The 17,287-nt window shown below is 53.4% G+C and overlaps 1 protein-coding gene across 6 annotated transcripts in view; it reads right to left on the bottom strand.

Moving 5' to 3' along the window:
- Positions 1-285: 285 nt before the first annotated feature.
- kidins220a (kinase D-interacting substrate 220a) overlaps positions 286-17,287 on the bottom strand; it is a 41,418-nt gene continuing 24,416 nt past the window's right edge. For 3 of the 6 annotated variants that reach the window (XM_060052479.1, XM_060052480.1, XM_060052482.1), the window contains 4 exons: positions 6,156-6,334; positions 3,934-4,142; positions 3,197-3,319; positions 286-2,232 (listed from right to left, as the gene is read on the bottom strand). In XM_060052479.1, coding sequence (XP_059908462.1) covers positions 1,888-2,232; positions 3,197-3,319; positions 3,934-4,142; positions 6,156-6,334 — 856 coding nt within the window. In that variant the 3' untranslated portion in view covers positions 286-1,887. Of the gene's footprint in view, positions 2,233-2,576; positions 3,320-3,933; positions 4,143-5,705; positions 6,052-6,100; positions 6,335-17,287 lie in introns of those variants that run through there. The other 3 variants (XR_009525847.1, XM_060052483.1, XM_060052484.1) reach the window with 3 other exon arrangements.

Below are 17,287 nucleotides of genomic sequence, written 5' to 3'. Positions count from 1 at the left end.
TCAGACTGCTGAGCGACTGTTCTAAGAACAAGTGTGGAAAAGCAAACGTGTGAATGTGCAAGCGTGTGTGTGTGCGTTCCGGGCAAGTGTGTGTGTGCGGTAGATGTGTTTGTGTGTGGAGAACCCTCCCAGTGAGTGTGATAAGGCTGTAATTACAGCTGGGCTGAGCTGTGGGCCAGGCACCGCGATGGGGAAGAGGAAACAGAGCTCAGCCAGGGAGGAAGCGTCTCGCTAAGGAGATAAGCCCTGCGAGCGCCAGGCTCATTGTCACCGCCTCCGCGCACTGTGTGTGCGTGTGTGTGTGTGTGTGTGTGTGTGTGTGTGTGTGTGTGTGTGTGTGTGTGTGTGTGTGTGTGTGTGTGTGTGTGTGTGTGTGTGTGTGTGTGTGTGTGTGTGTGTGTGTGTGTGTGTGTGTGTGTGTGTGTGTGTGTGTTGCCAACCCCAACAGTCTCTCTGATGATAATCCCGGCAAGCCGGAGGAATCTGTACTTGTGCTTATATCAGCCAGGCAATTACACAGGGCTGGGCCCTGCTACATACATACACACACACACACACACACACACACACACACACACACACACACACACACACACACACACACACACACACACACACACACACACACACACACACACACACACACACACACACACAAACATCCATACAGGGACACACTCAAACACACAGGCTATCGCAAGTGCGCACACACACCAGCACATACAGATATATACACACACACACACACACACACACACACAGGCTATCGCAAGTGCGCACGCACACCAGCACACACAACACATACAGACATACACACACATTATTGAGCTTGTGAAAGATTTCACGCACAGAAACGGTAGGAGCATGGTTATGAACGCGGAGAAGATCCGGGAAACTAGGATGAAGGGAGGAGAGGGGAGACAAAGATAAGGAAGAGTTGGGAGATGGAGAGGAATGGCAGGAAAGAGAGAATCTTTTTAATCTTTGACGGTCGGCCTGTAACAAGCGACGTCACGGAGCATGGGCTGTTTAAAGTCTTCATCAAATTGTTTCCCCCTTTCCTCAAACGACAGAGGGTCGATGAACAGACAGCCTTCTGCTCTGCTGATGAGATCTCAACCCTTGCTACCCTCTAGTTGGTAGAGACATCGGACTGTAGATAACGTCTGAAGTCTGATGGCTGAGGAGCTCGAATCACTTCTTCACTTCAGATCTGCTTCAACCAATCACATTGCTGGGAGGGTGTATCTGTATCCGGGCGTCACATGGAACGGACCCCTGCTGGAGACCAACAACCATTGAGATACGACGGTTCATCTCGGACCTAGAAGAACCGATAACCGAACCGATAGGAGCAAAACCACCGTATTGCTTCTCGGCCGAGAGCGTACGGTCGGCCTCAAAACAGGAAACGCAGAGAGACTCTGCCCCTCCACTTACTTTTTCAGGCCAAGGCGGACAGATTTGAGAGGACGGAGAGGAGCCTCAGGTCACCTTCTGGGTTTCCGGGCCGTTGCTGAGTGTTGGTGAGGCACGTGTTCTTGGTGGTTAACCCTGCGTGCGTCAACAGCTCACACAGGATGCTACCAGAATACAGCCGTGTGTGACAGTGATGAGGTGATAAGAGCCGAGGCTTCGATGATGATCTCCACTAACCACAGCGGTGGATGCTCGGATCAGCAGTCAGCAGCCTGTTTCACATCCAGGCCATACAGATACCTGGAGGAGGAGTCCTCTCTCAGCTGCATGCATTCAGCGTGTGAGCTCATTACACACACAAAAAGGTGGCTGGGGTCGTTTTTGCTAGCAAATACGTCCCATAATAGCTAGTCAGCCTATAATAACTAGATATCGAGCTGCATTCCACCGATTCTTCATCTCCATGCCTCAACCAACCAGGCCTGTGAGTGTGTGTGTGCCTGTGTGTTTGTGTTTGTTCGTGTGGCTGTGTGCGTGTATGTGGCTGTGTGTTTGTGCGTGTGGCTTTTGGCATGTTTGTGGCTGTGTTTTTGTGAGTATGTGTGCATTTGTGTCCGTGTGTGCGCGCATGTGGCATGTGGCTGTGTTTGTGAGTGTGCAAGCGTTCATGTCTGTGTCTGTGTGCATGTGTATGCGTGTGCGTGCGCGTGCGTGCGTGCTCCAATAGGTCCACTCAGCGCTGGTTAGTGGGGTTACCATGGGGGGCTCAGAGCAGCAGCGGGGCTCTTCTTTGGCGTCCTCAGCGATAACATCCTGACACGCCACAGACAAAGGGACAGCAGGTTGTATGGGGGGGGGGGGGGCTGGCTCAGTACATACATGGCTTCTGGAAGTAATACGGAACTCCCCCTCTGGTCCTGGGTCTGTGAGGTGGACTGGGGGCGCTCCGACCCCGGAGAGACCAGCGGGGGTCCAGAGACCCCCCCCCCCCCCCAGCGGCTCTGATCAGAGGCTACACTACTACTGTAGAGTACGGGATCATTAATGCTTAGGTTTCTGAGTGGAGTCAAGGCAGAGAGTTTGTCTGCTACTAGAGAGACAAGAACTTTATGAACCAGACCCAGGGGCCCGACCAGGGTTTGGGGTACTGGGGGGGGAAGATCACAGATAAAGACTCCAGAGGACTCAGGGGGAGTGAGGGTGTTCTATAACATGGTCACGTGTCTTGTGGGTGTCGGGAGCTGTTCTGGGCAACGGCAGATTTAGATGTCCGCGTCCGAGAGGGCTTCACTTCCCTACCGTTTACAGTGTGAAGTACTCCATCTAGCCTTCAAAACAACGCTTGTGTATCGCTCGTACACAACCAGGTACAGAAGCAGCATCACAAGTTCACCATGGGTCATAACCATGAGGATAACATCTACAACACGTCACCCGCCTTCCTAGAAGTCTCACACCAAAAACGCGTTTATCTCAAAGTGTTTGAATTGGAGCTTAAACTTGGGTTAATTCACACTCGTAGAGATAGAGAGCAAGAGAGTGAGAGTGAAAGAGAGAGAGACAGAGAGATAGAGAGATAGAGAGAGACAGAGAGATAGAGAGATAGAGAGAGGCTCTGAAATGGTTAGACATAGGTTGACATAGTAGTACATCCTCAAATTCATCATGATAATAATAATGATATTAAGAGTCCAGGCGCTGGTCCTCTGGCGGACCCCGGCTGTTCCTAGTACCCCCGCCCCTAGCGTACTGAAGGCTCCAGGCTCGGTCTACTCACCAGGCCGCCGGCGTGCTCCTTGGGCGGTCCGTGGGCCTTAAAGGAGGGGCGGGAGAAGGAGGAGGAGGGGACGTGGTGGGGGTAATGCCGTGGCAGATGATACACATGGTTGGGGAAATACGGCTATGGGTACAAACAAAATGATGGAGGCAGGGGTTAAAAACACAACACAATGGAAACCATACCAGGGGAGACCTCACACACACACACACACACACACACACACACACACACACACACACACACACACATGCACACACATGCACACACACGCAGGCAGGCAGGCAGGCACGCACACACACACACACACACACACACACATGCACACACACGCAGGCAGGCACATACACACACACACACACACACACACACACACACACACACACACACACACACACACACACACACACACACACACACACACACACACACACACACACACACACACACACACTTCAATGGCTACCAGGAGAGTGGAGGAGGGGGGTGGGTGTGTGGTCAGGGAGGGTGGTGCAGGCAGCTAGCTAGTGTCCAGTGCTTCTACTGTGAGTCTGAACCCCAGTCTGCCAGCGCCAGACGGCTGAGGACAAGAGGGTCCCCTTAAACCATCACCCTCTGGTCCTGACCGCGGTCCTCTGTCAGGAGGGGAACTAAACGGTCTGTAGGAGAACCTGAGTGGCTCGGGGGGGGCTAGGGACGTGTCTAAGGGACCCGGGGGGCCCGGTCAGTACTCTTACCCGGTTGTAGAAGGGGTGCTGCGGCCCCGTCATGCCGCTGAAGTAGGAGCTGTGAGGCTGGGGGGCCGGGGGCACCGGGAAGGAGCCGGTTGGGGAGCAGGCGGCGGGGGGCGGGCCGTACCCGTGGGGGGCCGCGCGGGGCGGGGCCTCCTGCAGGGTGGGGTAGGGCACCGCGCTCATGTGGAGCTGCTCTCGGGCCGCGCGCACGTCTGGAGACAGGAGGAGACCGGTCGTTCATCATCATCATCATCATCATCATCATCATCATCATCATCATCATCATCATCATCATCAGCAGCGTCATCATTGTCATCGTGATGATGATCATCATCATGATCATGATGATCATCATGCTAATACATGATGAAGGTCTTTCACTCTGATGGATTCTTTACCGGAGAAGGTCTCGGGTTAGAATCCTTCCCATGAGCAAATGGGAAGGATCCGAAACACATCGGTTTCCTTGACATGGTCCCTCTCCCTCTCTCTCTCCCTCTCCCTCTCTTTCTCTCCTCCCTCTACAGCTAAACCATTCATTTTGGACTGAACTCTAATTTATCATCCAGAGAGAGAGAGAGGGAGAGGGAGAGGGGGGCGGGAGAGAGGGAGAGGGAGAGAGAGGGAGGAGAGAAAGAGAGGGAGAGGGAGAGAGAGAGGGAGAGGGACCATGTCAAGGAAACCGATGTGTTTCGGATGGAGATCACATGTTGGCTTTGACTCTGAAGAGCCTTTAGATCGGCCCACTCAGCAGGGCTTTAGCCTGACTCCATCCTCTCAGACGAGGGCACAGGGGAGGATCTGGGAGGTTTCACCACGCTGTAGCGGACAAAACAGGGGCGAAGACACGTTGTCATCCAGAATAAAAGAGCATTCTCATCCCGATTGCAAACGGAGGAGAAAGTGGGTTTTCTTATCAATGAGATCCACTGGTGATATGTCCTCCTACTTTGATTGCTGCTAAGTAACTTTAAACGCCACCAGGAGATGTGCCAAGTCTGCCTTTTACAAATAACATGGCAGCAGAGAGCTTTGGCACTGGATTCATTGCTGAATCTGTCAACAAAAAAAAGGACAACTCTGTAAAAACAACATATATTAAGTGACTAATAAATCCTGTTTAACCTGGTGGTTTTGTGGGAGCCAAACGAGCACTGAGTGGGAGGGAAGCACTCTACATTACACTTAGATATCACAGAGTGAAACACACTGCATTACACTTAGATATCACAGAGTGAACCACTCTGCATCACACTTAGATATCACAGAGTGAACCACTCTGCATTACACTTAGATATCACAGAGTGAACCACTCTGCATTACACTTAGATATCACAGAGTGAACCACTCTGCATCACACTTAGATATCACAGAGTGAACCACTCTGCATCACATTTAGATATCACAGAGTGAGAACTCGTGGCCCCTGAGTGGGAGGCCAGGCTGGGGAGGGGGGACAGGGGCGGGCGTGTGGGCCTTCCAGTCATTACATCACGGCGGGGGACAGAACGACTTCAATGCCAAAGCACAGGTCACCTTCCTCCTCCCCGGACACACACAGGATCGAGCCAGCCCAGCATTTACTATTGACTGACTGGACGTCTCTGTCGACGGAGAGACCTCGGCCGGCCCGTCCGCAGTGACTCAACCCCGGGCCGACACCACAGACGTCCGTGTCCGCGGTGTCCCGGTGTCTCTGTTGGTTCGTAAGGCCATGATGCAGCAACATAACACCACACGTCATTGGCACTCCCAGGGACGGAGGACAGACCGGGACACACACACACACACACACACACACACACACACACACACACACACACACACACACACACACACACACACACACACACACACACACACACACACACACACACACACACGGCGGTGCCAACGGTGACAGGGGACAACCGGTCCCTTGGGAAGAGTCAGAAGTAGCGATGAATGGCTGAATGGCTAATGAGTGGCTGAGTGTGTGTGATGGTCTACTGTAAGTACGGTCATCAGCGGGGCAGGACAGCCGCGTCTCGTTTGGTGGGTGTTTCCAACCTGACGGTGGGTCGGAGCACGTACTGTGGTTCAATAGCGGCCCTACCTCCACCTGGGAACTCCACCTGTGACCTCCACCCGGACTACAGCGTGGGCGGCACACCAGCCTGACAGAGGGAACCTCCACCTGGACTACACCGTGGGCGGTACACCGGCCCGACTGAGGGCCTACAGACCTGCGATGATCTCCCTCAGCTTGGGGTCCAGGTTGACGGTGCAGGGCAGGAAGGTGTCCACGTCGCGGGCGGTGAGCACGGGCGTGCGGGAGGAGAGGAACACCTCGAAGCTGCGGCTGTCCCCGTCGATCTCCAGCAGTGGCTCCACGTCCTTGGTGGTGGGGATGTTCTTGGAGATCCTGGGGAGACGGAGGGGGAGGCTTCATGTGAGTAGCAGGAGAAGAACTTAGGAGTATTCAGAAACAATCAATTGTAATCTTGTTTGTGTTCGCAGTGCAAACTCTTAACGAGGACGATAACACGGAACAAGAAGAAAATCTGTTCCAAAAGAACCAGGAACGTTTTTCTGATAGAAGGCACCTTAGTTGTTGAAGATAACATTAAACCCTATATTGTGGCTGTGGCCAAGGCAAGCTCCAGGTACCCTGTGTCATCGTTAATTCAAAGAGAGGGATTTAAGAGGAGGATTTCCACTGAAATAAGTTGAAGGAAATTATCTACTTTAATTTATGCATGATGAAGAAGGTCCAACGGGGAAGTTGATGTTTGCTAGTGCAGACGATTCAACAGAGTGGAATACGTTGGAGTGGCGCTAGTGGACCGGTCATGAGGAACACAGCATCAACAGATCAACAGACAGACGGCTCCACAGACCGCGTCACCAAACCGCTCAGTGTTTCTACCGCACTGCTCCAACGAAAAACTAACAAAAACATAAATGAGCCGCATCAACACAAATCAGCGGGAGCAGTTTGCCTTGGCTTTAAGGGAAACCAAATAGAACTGTGCATAACGGCCCGAATGCTGACAAAATACACCAAGTTAAACAAAACATGTCATGACAAATTTGTTGCGATGGGCGTAAAATAACACCACCCTCAGCAGAACATTAGTGAGATGGGCGGGGGGGGGGGGCGGTGGATGGCAGCGATACAGCACACAACGGCCACCATTAGGCTGCTCATCATAAGTAAGGGGAGATAAGTCGATTTGGGGGGTGGGGGGGAGATGGTTCAGGGGCGGGGGTTTGGAGGGCAGATAGAGTGGGAGGGAGGATGCTATCTTTGCTGTGCAGAGGAGGAAATCTGAGAAGATGCCAATCAGCGCAATTTAGCAGGCCTCTCCGACGGAAGCCGCGCGCGATGCTCTGTCACAGTTAGCGCACCGCCCTCGTTATCGCCCCGCCGAGCAAACAGCCGCCGTGCCGATAGCTCCATCTCTGCATGATTTACCGTTTCCTGTGTCAATAGCCAGCGTTGCAGAGGAAACGCCGCCATGTGCGATCCGGCTGTCGCTTCCTTGGGTTGACAGATACATAACAATAAAGGGGCGTTGGCGCTGTGAACGTGATTTAGAGCTTTACATAACAACAACAACAACAACCACACACGAGGCCCAGATACTTATTGACGTTTGGGTGTTACACACGCAGAGCTCCACTGACACCAGTCCACCGGGAGCGGTGAGCCCACATGCCTGCCCACGCCTCAGCAGCAAGGTCAAGTAACAAGGTCAGCCAACACCGTAACGTACCCAGGGGCCAGCGGGGCGCGTGCGGGCAGACGGATGAGGCCCGTCTACCTGCTAATGGCCCGGCGACAATCAGTCCATCTACTTAATCCGATCAGTCCTACTGAAAGAGATCGTGCTCGGGACGTCGTTGACGCCAGCCGTCCATCACCGGCCCAGCATGCCCTTATCAGATGAGCGGAGCAGCGAGCAGCCATGTTGACTCGATTGCCGCTCTCCTCATCTGTCCTTCCTGAGCCCCCCCCCCCCACCCCCACCCCCCCACCCCACCGGCCCCTGGCCCACCATTTCCCACCACCACCACCACCAGCCCGGCCCCGCTGACCCCCACCCCACCCCATCCTCTCCTACTTCTCATCGTCCTCTGATACGCAGCGGGAGAAGGGGGGCATGTCCCCCCCCCCCCCCCGTGCTCCGATCTGTTACAGCATGTGACCAGAGACCCAGCCTGTCCTGTGGCCTGATTGGTTGATTGGGGCCCAGCAGTGAAGTAACACGCTAAAGCTTTCCAGGGGAGGTCAGCATCTGTCTGGGAATAAGCCCTGTGTCCTGTTCGCTGGGAATCCTAAGTAGCTCACTTAATTTAGCTTAGCAGCTGAAGAAGGGCCACTCTATAATGTGGGCTATTCCGAAACGATACAGTGTACAACGAGGACACAGAGCCGAAAGAGGAAACTAGTCAGCATGCTGGGCAACATTGAGGAGATGAAAAGTCGAGTGCACACTGGACCGGTTCAGAAGAGGAAAGCTAAGCCATGGGATTCCTACGTGCTCTATCGTTCAGCAGGTGAAGGAGCCGTTGAGCACCAGAGACATCAGACTCAGTCACTCGTTCAATGGCCGTCGACTGACAAGCTTGGGGCCTGGTGGCGGCAGCGGGGATGAGTGACAGGGCCCTGCGGCTGTGGGGGGGGGGGGGGCCCTCCATCGCCTCACAGCACCATTGTTTGTTTCCATGTCATGTGACTGGGGTGCATCGTGTCATCATCCCGCCAGCGGCTGCAGGTGGATCTGTGTCATCCACCCACTCACTGAGGGCGCGGCGGCCGGGCGGGTAGGGGGGGGGGGGGGGGGGAGGGGGCAGAGGGGGAAGAGAGGGAGGATGGGAGGGCGCCGGGCGAGCAGAGGACAGCGGGCCACAGCTGTGCTCCAGCGGACAAAGCCTCCACTCACTGACTTTCTGTGTGTGAGAACCTTTAAGCAGAAGGTCGCACAGAAGGTCACCCAGTTGGCACACTGATGACCCCGGGCCCATGTGACCTTCGTCACTCGTGGGGGGAGGGGGGGGGGGGGGGGGGCAGGACGAGACAGATGTCACAAACACAAACATGTACAGGCGGGCACGCGTGTGTGTGCACCAAGGCATCAATCTCTTTTGTGGTGGACCTTTTACATGCTGTGGATGTGTGTGTATGTGTGTGTGTGTCCGCCTGCCCCCCTGTAGGGCATCAAAGGCATCGATGCTCTCTTCACATTTAAGGAGAATCCGTCAGGATCAACGGTCCAGTGGTGAACTGAAAACATTGAGCGGGAATCATACAGAGGCTATGCACGGGTGTGTGTGTGTGTGTGTGTGTGTGTGTGTGTGTGTGTGTGTGTGTGTGTGTGTGTGTGTGTGTCTGTGTGTGTGTGTGTGTGTGTGTGAGTTCCTTTCCCATGAACTGTATTAACCCGTCTGCGGACTGAGAGAGGCTTGTGATTCTGCCTCCACCTCCAGCTGCTCAATGCTGTTTATTTGTGGGTCTGTGAACACGGACTAACAGGAGCCAATGACTCAGACGAACACACACACACGCACGCACACACACACACACACACACACACACACACACACACACACACACACACACACACACACACACACACACACACACACACACACACACACACACACACACACACACACACACACACACACACACACACACACACACTTCCGTCTTCTGTGGAACTAAAATATCCAATGAATTTACGAGGATTCATCTCCATTTATGGGACAATAATTAATCACTGGCTTCCAGATAAGCGAGCGAAAACAACCCAGAAAACCGTTAAAAATTCTTTAACTGTAGAACATGTTTTGAAATGTTTTGGCTAGGAACATCTGGTTTCAGCTAAGCTTTCCCTTTGGATAGAGGGTACCTCAGTAATTGGTGAAGTTAACATTAAACCCTACATTGTGGCTGAGGCCAAAGCCAAGGGAAACTCTGCATGCTCCATCGCAGTTCCCAATGTCATTGTTGAAAACAACCCAAATTAACAAACAAATGTATGATTATGAACGCTGATGTGCTGCATCCATCACTGAGCTCCCCCCGGGCTTACTGACCGAGAGGCAGTGACTATCACTCGCACTGACCCGGCCCGCAACCGGCTTCTCCACTGACCTAGTTAGGCTCCCCATGCTCCTGTCAATCAGAGCGGGGTTTACCCTGCCCCCTACCAGCTCCAGATAGGATGAGGAAGATGGCGGAAGACGGAAAGAAGAAAAGGAGGAACGTGACTCATGGAGGGAGGCGACCCAGAATGAAATGAAGAAATGAGAGAAGAATGAAGGGACAGAAAAAAAGGAGGAAAGTCCCTCGGAGGCCTGGGAGTGATGGGGGTGTGAGGGTAAGCGCTGCCCATTAGAACACACTGGCAGTGTTCACCACACGGCTCACACCCTTTGATGAGACCACTTAGAGTCAATTGATGTTGACTAGTTGTTCAAGTCATCAAACAAATGATATCCGTCATTCTCCTTCCTCCCAGTACACGGTGACTGAGACCCCAGAACAAAGCTTCCTTATCAGGGATCTCTCGTCGTCCGACAAGATGGACACCCCCCCGTTTGAGTGCAGAGGAAGCTCTCATGCTGCCTTTAAACAGGCTGATGAGATACACTCGGGCCGTCCCTGCAGCGGCTCGCACACAAAGGGCCCATTGACGGGGGCCCGGGCCCGGCAGCGGTAAGAGTGCTGAGGGCCGGCCGTCGTCCGTGCGGCGGGCCCCTTGAGGGCCTCTCGGCTTATGCAAATGCTAATAGGTCTCTGCGCGTCTTCTGAGGGACCCGGCCTTTCTTCTGCTGCCCTCAGCCTGGCAGGCACTGGGGCCGAGGGGCGGGGCCAGAGAGAGTCCAGACACCTCCCTCTCACCCTCACCCTCCCTCTCACCCTCACCCTCCCTCTCACCCTTATCCTCCCTCTCACCCTCATCCTCTCTTCGTTGCCTGCCTCCCCCGCCAAATCAGTGGGCTGACTCTGCCAAGTCCTGACGCCACCGTAGACGCTAAAGCCCGGCCGCACGCAGCAGACTCTCTCCCTGACAAAACGTCCCATAAAAGGCCCGGACACACGCGCCTCGCACACAGCGGTGGGGTCTTTGTCTCCAGAATCCGATTAGGACGGTCGGAGGCACAGCGCTGCGCCGGGTGATCTTCTCGATGCGGGGCTCGTGCTGGCACGCGTCCCCGTCCCCGTCCCCCCACAGAGCTCTGATCGGGCTGGGCCACCGACAGGCCAACACGCTGGCGTCAGCAATGGGATGGGGGGGCTATTGTTGCATGAGAGGATGCCAGCACCACCCCCCCCCCACCCCCACCCCCACCCCAGAGGCGGAGAAGGGGAGCGCAAATGTGGTTTCACTTTGGCCGACGCCATGTTCTCTGTACGCTCTAAACCCCAGACATATTTCATTGATTTGAATCAAATGCTGCAAGAAATGTTCTTCCCTCCCTTCTCTCCCCCCGCCCCCCCCCCCCCTTTCCCCCCCCCTTCCCCCCCCCCCTTTCCCCCCTCCCCCACTCTCACCAGATCCGTCTTTGTCTCTCGCTGCCTTCCCCCTCTCTCTCCCCCCCTCAGCTTTGCTGGATTTCGGGGCAGTACCAACCAATGAGAGAAATGTACGGCGGTGGCGTCTGCTTTCCATATACATATGCGGCCGTTAAGTCCGCGTAATTGCGCGCTGCTATGTTTGAGCCGGACCTCTGAGTCCCCGCGCCAACCACAGAGACGAGCCGGGCTAATGGGAAACACACCAGGCTGATAAAACTCCCCGGCAGCCCCGGCGTGATTGGCCCGTCAGGCGCGGGCCCCGGCCTGCTTGCTCCAAAACCTTGATTAAACTCATGTGCCGTGTGTGTGTGTGTGTGTGTGTGCACACACACACAAAAACAACACAAGAACTCAGCCACTCCGTTCCAGACCCCGAAAACCTGAGCTGAACCCTCGGTTCAGAACAGCCCCCGGCCCCGTTCAGGGAAAGTATGACCAGGCTGCAAACCTCAAGCCGTCTGATTTATGAACAGGGAGGGATGCTGTGAGGGTCCTGAACCAGGAGGATCCAACGGTGAAGTCTTGGGGCCGGAGGGGTGGCTATGTGAGGGGCTAATCACAAACGGAGAGAGGCGTTCTGACACTAATTGAGCCATGGAGGAGCTGTGGTGGGCTAATGGCGGTGAGGGCCAGTTAATATCATATCATCTCATGGCGTGGAGGAGGGGGGAAGAGGAGGAGGAGAGCAGGAAACGGATCTGCTTTATGTACGCTATGTGTCTGGGATGGATTATCTAACTCCAAGGAGAAGTGGCGATGAGCCTCATCGCTACAAGCCAAGCAAAGCCCTCTGCGTGACCAGGGAGCAGACCTCAACAAGTACGCCCTCATCGGAGTCACAGCATAACAGACAGGACAGGCTGACCTTTAGAAAGATGAATTGAGGTTAGATAATATCTTAAACATGAGATCCACTGAGGGAGGGAGCAGGGAGGGGGAGTTTATTCCAAAACGTGGGTCCATTTTTGGATGCCGCCTTTACTTCATTCCTCAATGTCCTGAATACTCGGCCAGGGGGGGGGGGGAATCTTGGTAGGCGCCTGCGATTCAGGGAACCTTTTCAGCGATGGAACCGCATCATTCCAGACAACTTAGCAGGCAAATCTGATAGCTGAAATCCTTAAGCTGTACGCCCACTGGCCGTGCCGGCCTGCCCAGAATGAAAAGCTTCTTTAAAACAGAGATACCCGTGCTCTTTCTCACGGCCTGGAGACACAGCGTAGGCTCAAACACACACACACACACGCACACACACACACACACACACACTTTTGTATGACTTGCAATGACCAATGGCCTGGTACGACATTAAAACAGTATGCAGACACTGCAAACAAAGACGCAAATGGTTCCACAGCCACTATTAACATAATGTTTATCTTAGCAGTTAATCAAGTTTCAGTTTCTCTGTACAGTTTCTCTGAGTGGGTGATCAAATAAATGCCTAAACTGAACTTAACTGCCATATGATAAAATAAACCAACAACAAAACAGACCCGGATAAATCTTTAGTGAGAACAGTGTGTGAAATGTGATAAACATCTGAAGACAAACACACAAACCGAAACACACACACACACACACACACACACACACACACACACACAGAAACACACACACACACCCACAGGTCGATAAACAAAACCACAACTGTCAGAACGCGTTAATTCACCAGGCCACTGTATCTATAGGCACAAATGTGGGCCAACATGCTCTTTTTATGGACTACTAGTACACCAGCAGCATAGCTATCGTTACCACTGTCGTACCGGTTTAAAACAAATACTTTTGGTTTTCCCTGCGGCCCAAAAAGTGTACATTTCTGACTTTCTGACAGAATTCCGCGGTCCATCACCTTGGGACAGGTCCTTGTTTTTCATATTGAATCCATAAATGCTAGGGTGGTTATTCTAAATCCACATTAAAGGTGTTCATGTGATCATGCCTCTCAGTCTAATCCTACCGGAGCTTAGCAACAGGAATGAAAAGGGCTTTAAGGATTTGCTTACAAAGAATGCTCTTGTCGAGTTCACTTGACAGAATAGGCGCACACAAACTTCAAATTGTTTAACTTGTAATACTAGTGTGTACATAACGTCGAAATTGACACATTTTTGCAACAGCGTGGAGATGCAGGGTAGGCTCTGTCTTTCACACACACACACACACACACACACACACACACACACACACACACACACACACACACACACACACACACACAGTGTGGACGATGTGGTTTGTGACCAGTGCTCAGTGGGGGTTTGGTGATGGGAGGAGGGGGAGGCTGATTCACGCGTTAGTCACCAATGTCATGCAAACACCTGAGGGCTTGAGGATCAACAACGTAGGCCTCGAGCAAACACATGCACCCACACACACCCACACAGCTCAGCAAATTAACAAACACACACACCTAGGACGCCACCCTAAATACACACAGACAGCGGTCACAACAGCAGCACCAGATTACTGGCTTCCCTCTGAAAACACAAACAGCATAACAGCCAAGGGGCCTGACAGGGCAGTGTGTGAGCATTATAGGGGTGTGTGTGTTGGTGTGTATGTATGTATGTATATAGGTGTGTGTGTATATAGGGGTGCGCGCGCGCGTGTGCGTGTGCGTGTGCGTGTGTGTGTGTGTGTGTGTGTGTGTGTGTGTTCCGAGCAGCTCCCCTCCCCCGGGGGCCTGCAGCCACACCTGAGACAAGCAAGCCCCCCTGACCCCCCCCCCCCGGGTTTCACCCAGCAGGTGAGAGCACCCACATGATGCTGCCCACCCCCCCCTGGCCTCCACCACATACACACTCTGCCTGGAATCCACCAATCAGAGATCCCACTCCAACCCCAACCTCCTCCACCTCCTCCGTCCTGTCCCCTCCCTCCCTCCACCCCCGCCTGGGCTCCACTGCCCTCAGCGCTGCTCAGGGTCCGCTGTCCCTCCGTCAACACATGACCACCAGCAGCTGGGTGGGGGCCGGTGACCCAGTGTGTGTAGGCTAAATAAAGAAGGTGTCTCCCCCGGTGAGGAGGGGGAGGAGAGGTGGGGGGCATGTTTGCCTCTTCGCCGCCTTTGTTTATTTGATTTGATTGTCTTTAAACAAATTCAGGGGTGCTTTAGGGCGGCTCTGAGAGTTAGTTTTTATTCTGTTGAGATCCGTCTCTCGGGGTCCTGCTGCTGGACAGGGCAGCAGAGACAGAGACAGACAGACAGACATGAGGACCAGGCTATAGAGACAGACAGACAGACATGAGGACCAGGCTATAGAGACAGACAGACAGACATGAGGACCAGGCTATAGAGACAGACAGACAGACATGAGGACCAGGCTATAGAGACAGACAGACAGACATGAGGACCAGGCTATAGAGACAGACTGACAGACATGAGGACCAGGCTATAGAGACAGACTGACAGACATGAGGACCAGGCTATAGAGACAGACTGACAGACATGAGGACCAGGCTATAGAGACAGACTGACATGAGGACCAGGCTATAGAGACAGACATGAGGACCAGGCTATAGAGACAGACAGACAGACAGACAGACATGAGGACCAGGCTATGGAGACAGACAGACAGACAGACATGAGGACAAGGCTGCAGAGACAGACAGAGAGACCTTAGGACCAGGCTATAGAGACAGACAAACAGACATGAGGACCAGGCTATAGAGACAGACAGACAGACATGAGGACCAGGCTATAGAGACAGACTGACAGACACGAGGACCAGGCTATAGGGACAGACAGACATGAGGACCAGGCTATAGAGACAGACAGACAGACATGAGGACAAGGCTGTAGAGACAGACAGACAGACAGACAGACAGACATGAGGACCAGGCTATAGAGACAGACAGACAGACATGAGGACAAGGCTGCAGAGACTGACAGACAGACATTAGGAGGACCAGGAGTGTTCCACAGTTCATCTGGTGTGAGGCTGGAGACCGTGTATACACCTGAACAACAGCCAGAGGAATAAGAGCGAAGTCTTCTCCCAAGAAGGCAGATGAAGTTCAGAAGTATTGATCCGATGAGAACAAATGGATCCTGCCAGTTTTTTGAGAAACTCAAGAGCTTCTCTTTAAGAGCTGCCTGCGCTTTTATTCCAGAGCTTTTATTATTACACGTTATTGCGACCAAATTACAATAATTGTGCCGATTAAAGGAGTGGTGAATGACGAGGGTGTCATCTTAATGTTTTAGTGCCCGGGAAAGGAGTCTCTCTAATTAAGGCTGCACGGTAGCCTTGCACGCACGCACACACACTCACACACACACACACACACACACACACACACACACACACACACACACACACACACACACACTCATTACTGGGTGTGTGTGTGCGTATGGAGGGTGGGGTCCGAGAAGCGGCTGGCTCTAACAGAGGGGCGGGTCTGCAGAGGAAGAACAGGATGCGAGAAGGAAGCGGGGGAAAAAAGCGAAGAAGAAGAATGTAATTATTGGTGCAAAAAATAAGAAGTCCAGAAATAAGTCAGACTTCTAAGAACCTACATTAGCTCTCTTACGCTAGGTTTCCTGTGTGTTTGTGTGCGTGTGTGTGTGCGTGTGTGTACCAAGCTAAGCACCGCTTGCATCCTAGTATCTGATTAATTATACCGGTTCCCAGAGGACCCAGGGCATATGCTCCTACACTGTTGTCACAGCTCCGTGTGTGCGGGGGTGTGAGGAAAGCAGGTTTGGTGTGTAGAAATTGTGACAGGTTTCCTGTGTTTACTCAAGTTTGTATACACATGTTGCATTGAGCGTATATGTCATGCAAATGTATGCGTACACAAGTGTGTGTCTTCTCAGTCTGTTGTGTGTGTGTGTGTGTGTGTGTGTGTGTCTGTGTGTGCGTGTGAGTGCATGTTAGTGAAGAGAACATATTCAGGGGCCACGCCAGGAAAGAGTACTGTGTGCAGCGGGGGCGGCCTGGCAGAGACAGGGCACCAGATGTCAGAGCTGGTTCAGACCCGGATCCTGGATCCAGGCTCTGGTCCCATGACCTGGACCCAGGGCCAGGACTCAGGGACCCAGGGACGAAGGACCCCGAACCAGAACTCAGGACCTGGACTCAGGGCCCAGGACTCGGGGACCAAGGGACGAAGGACCCAGACCCAGAACTCAGGGCCCAGGACTCAGGGCCCAGGACTCAGGGCCCAGGACTCAGGGCCCAGGACTCAGGGCCCAGGACTCAGGGCCCAGGACTCGGGGACCAAGGGACGAAGGACCCAGACCCAGAACTCAGGGCCCAGGACTCAGGGCCCAGGACTCAGGGCCCAGGACTCAGGGCCCAGGACTCAGGGCCCAGGACTCAGGGCCCAGGACTCGGGGACCAAGGGACGAAGGACCCAGACCCAGAACTCAGGACCTGGACTCAGGGCCCAGAAACGACCCGGTGTGTGTGTATGCATGGTCGATGCTTGTCCGTGTGTGTGAGGTTGCTAAATTCAAGAAAACTCTTCTTCAGGTCACAAACTTTCTTGGTTAAAGAACAAAATTGCAGATTTGTAAAAAAAAAAAAAAAAAGGAACCAAACAAAGGCATTCTCCATCAGATTAGTCTGGAGGCTGGAGCAGCCTCCCGATAGAGGACTTAGCGCTCCGTGTTTTCTCCTCTGGTCCGTCCTGCTACTGAACTTCACACACAGCGAGCCACTGCCAGGCAGAGCCGCTGAAAACAGCTTTTAGCCATTTTGACAGCGCACTGTGAGAAATGCTGAAGAACACGATAAGAGCGTGTCTGAGGAGGCGGTATTTCCCCTGCTTGTG

This window comes from Gadus macrocephalus, chromosome 5, assembly GCF_031168955.1.
Source record: "Gadus macrocephalus chromosome 5, ASM3116895v1".
In the NCBI taxonomy this organism is placed as follows: domain Eukaryota; kingdom Metazoa; phylum Chordata; class Actinopteri; order Gadiformes; family Gadidae; genus Gadus; species Gadus macrocephalus.
This window is presented reverse-complemented; position numbering and strand designations above follow the sequence as displayed.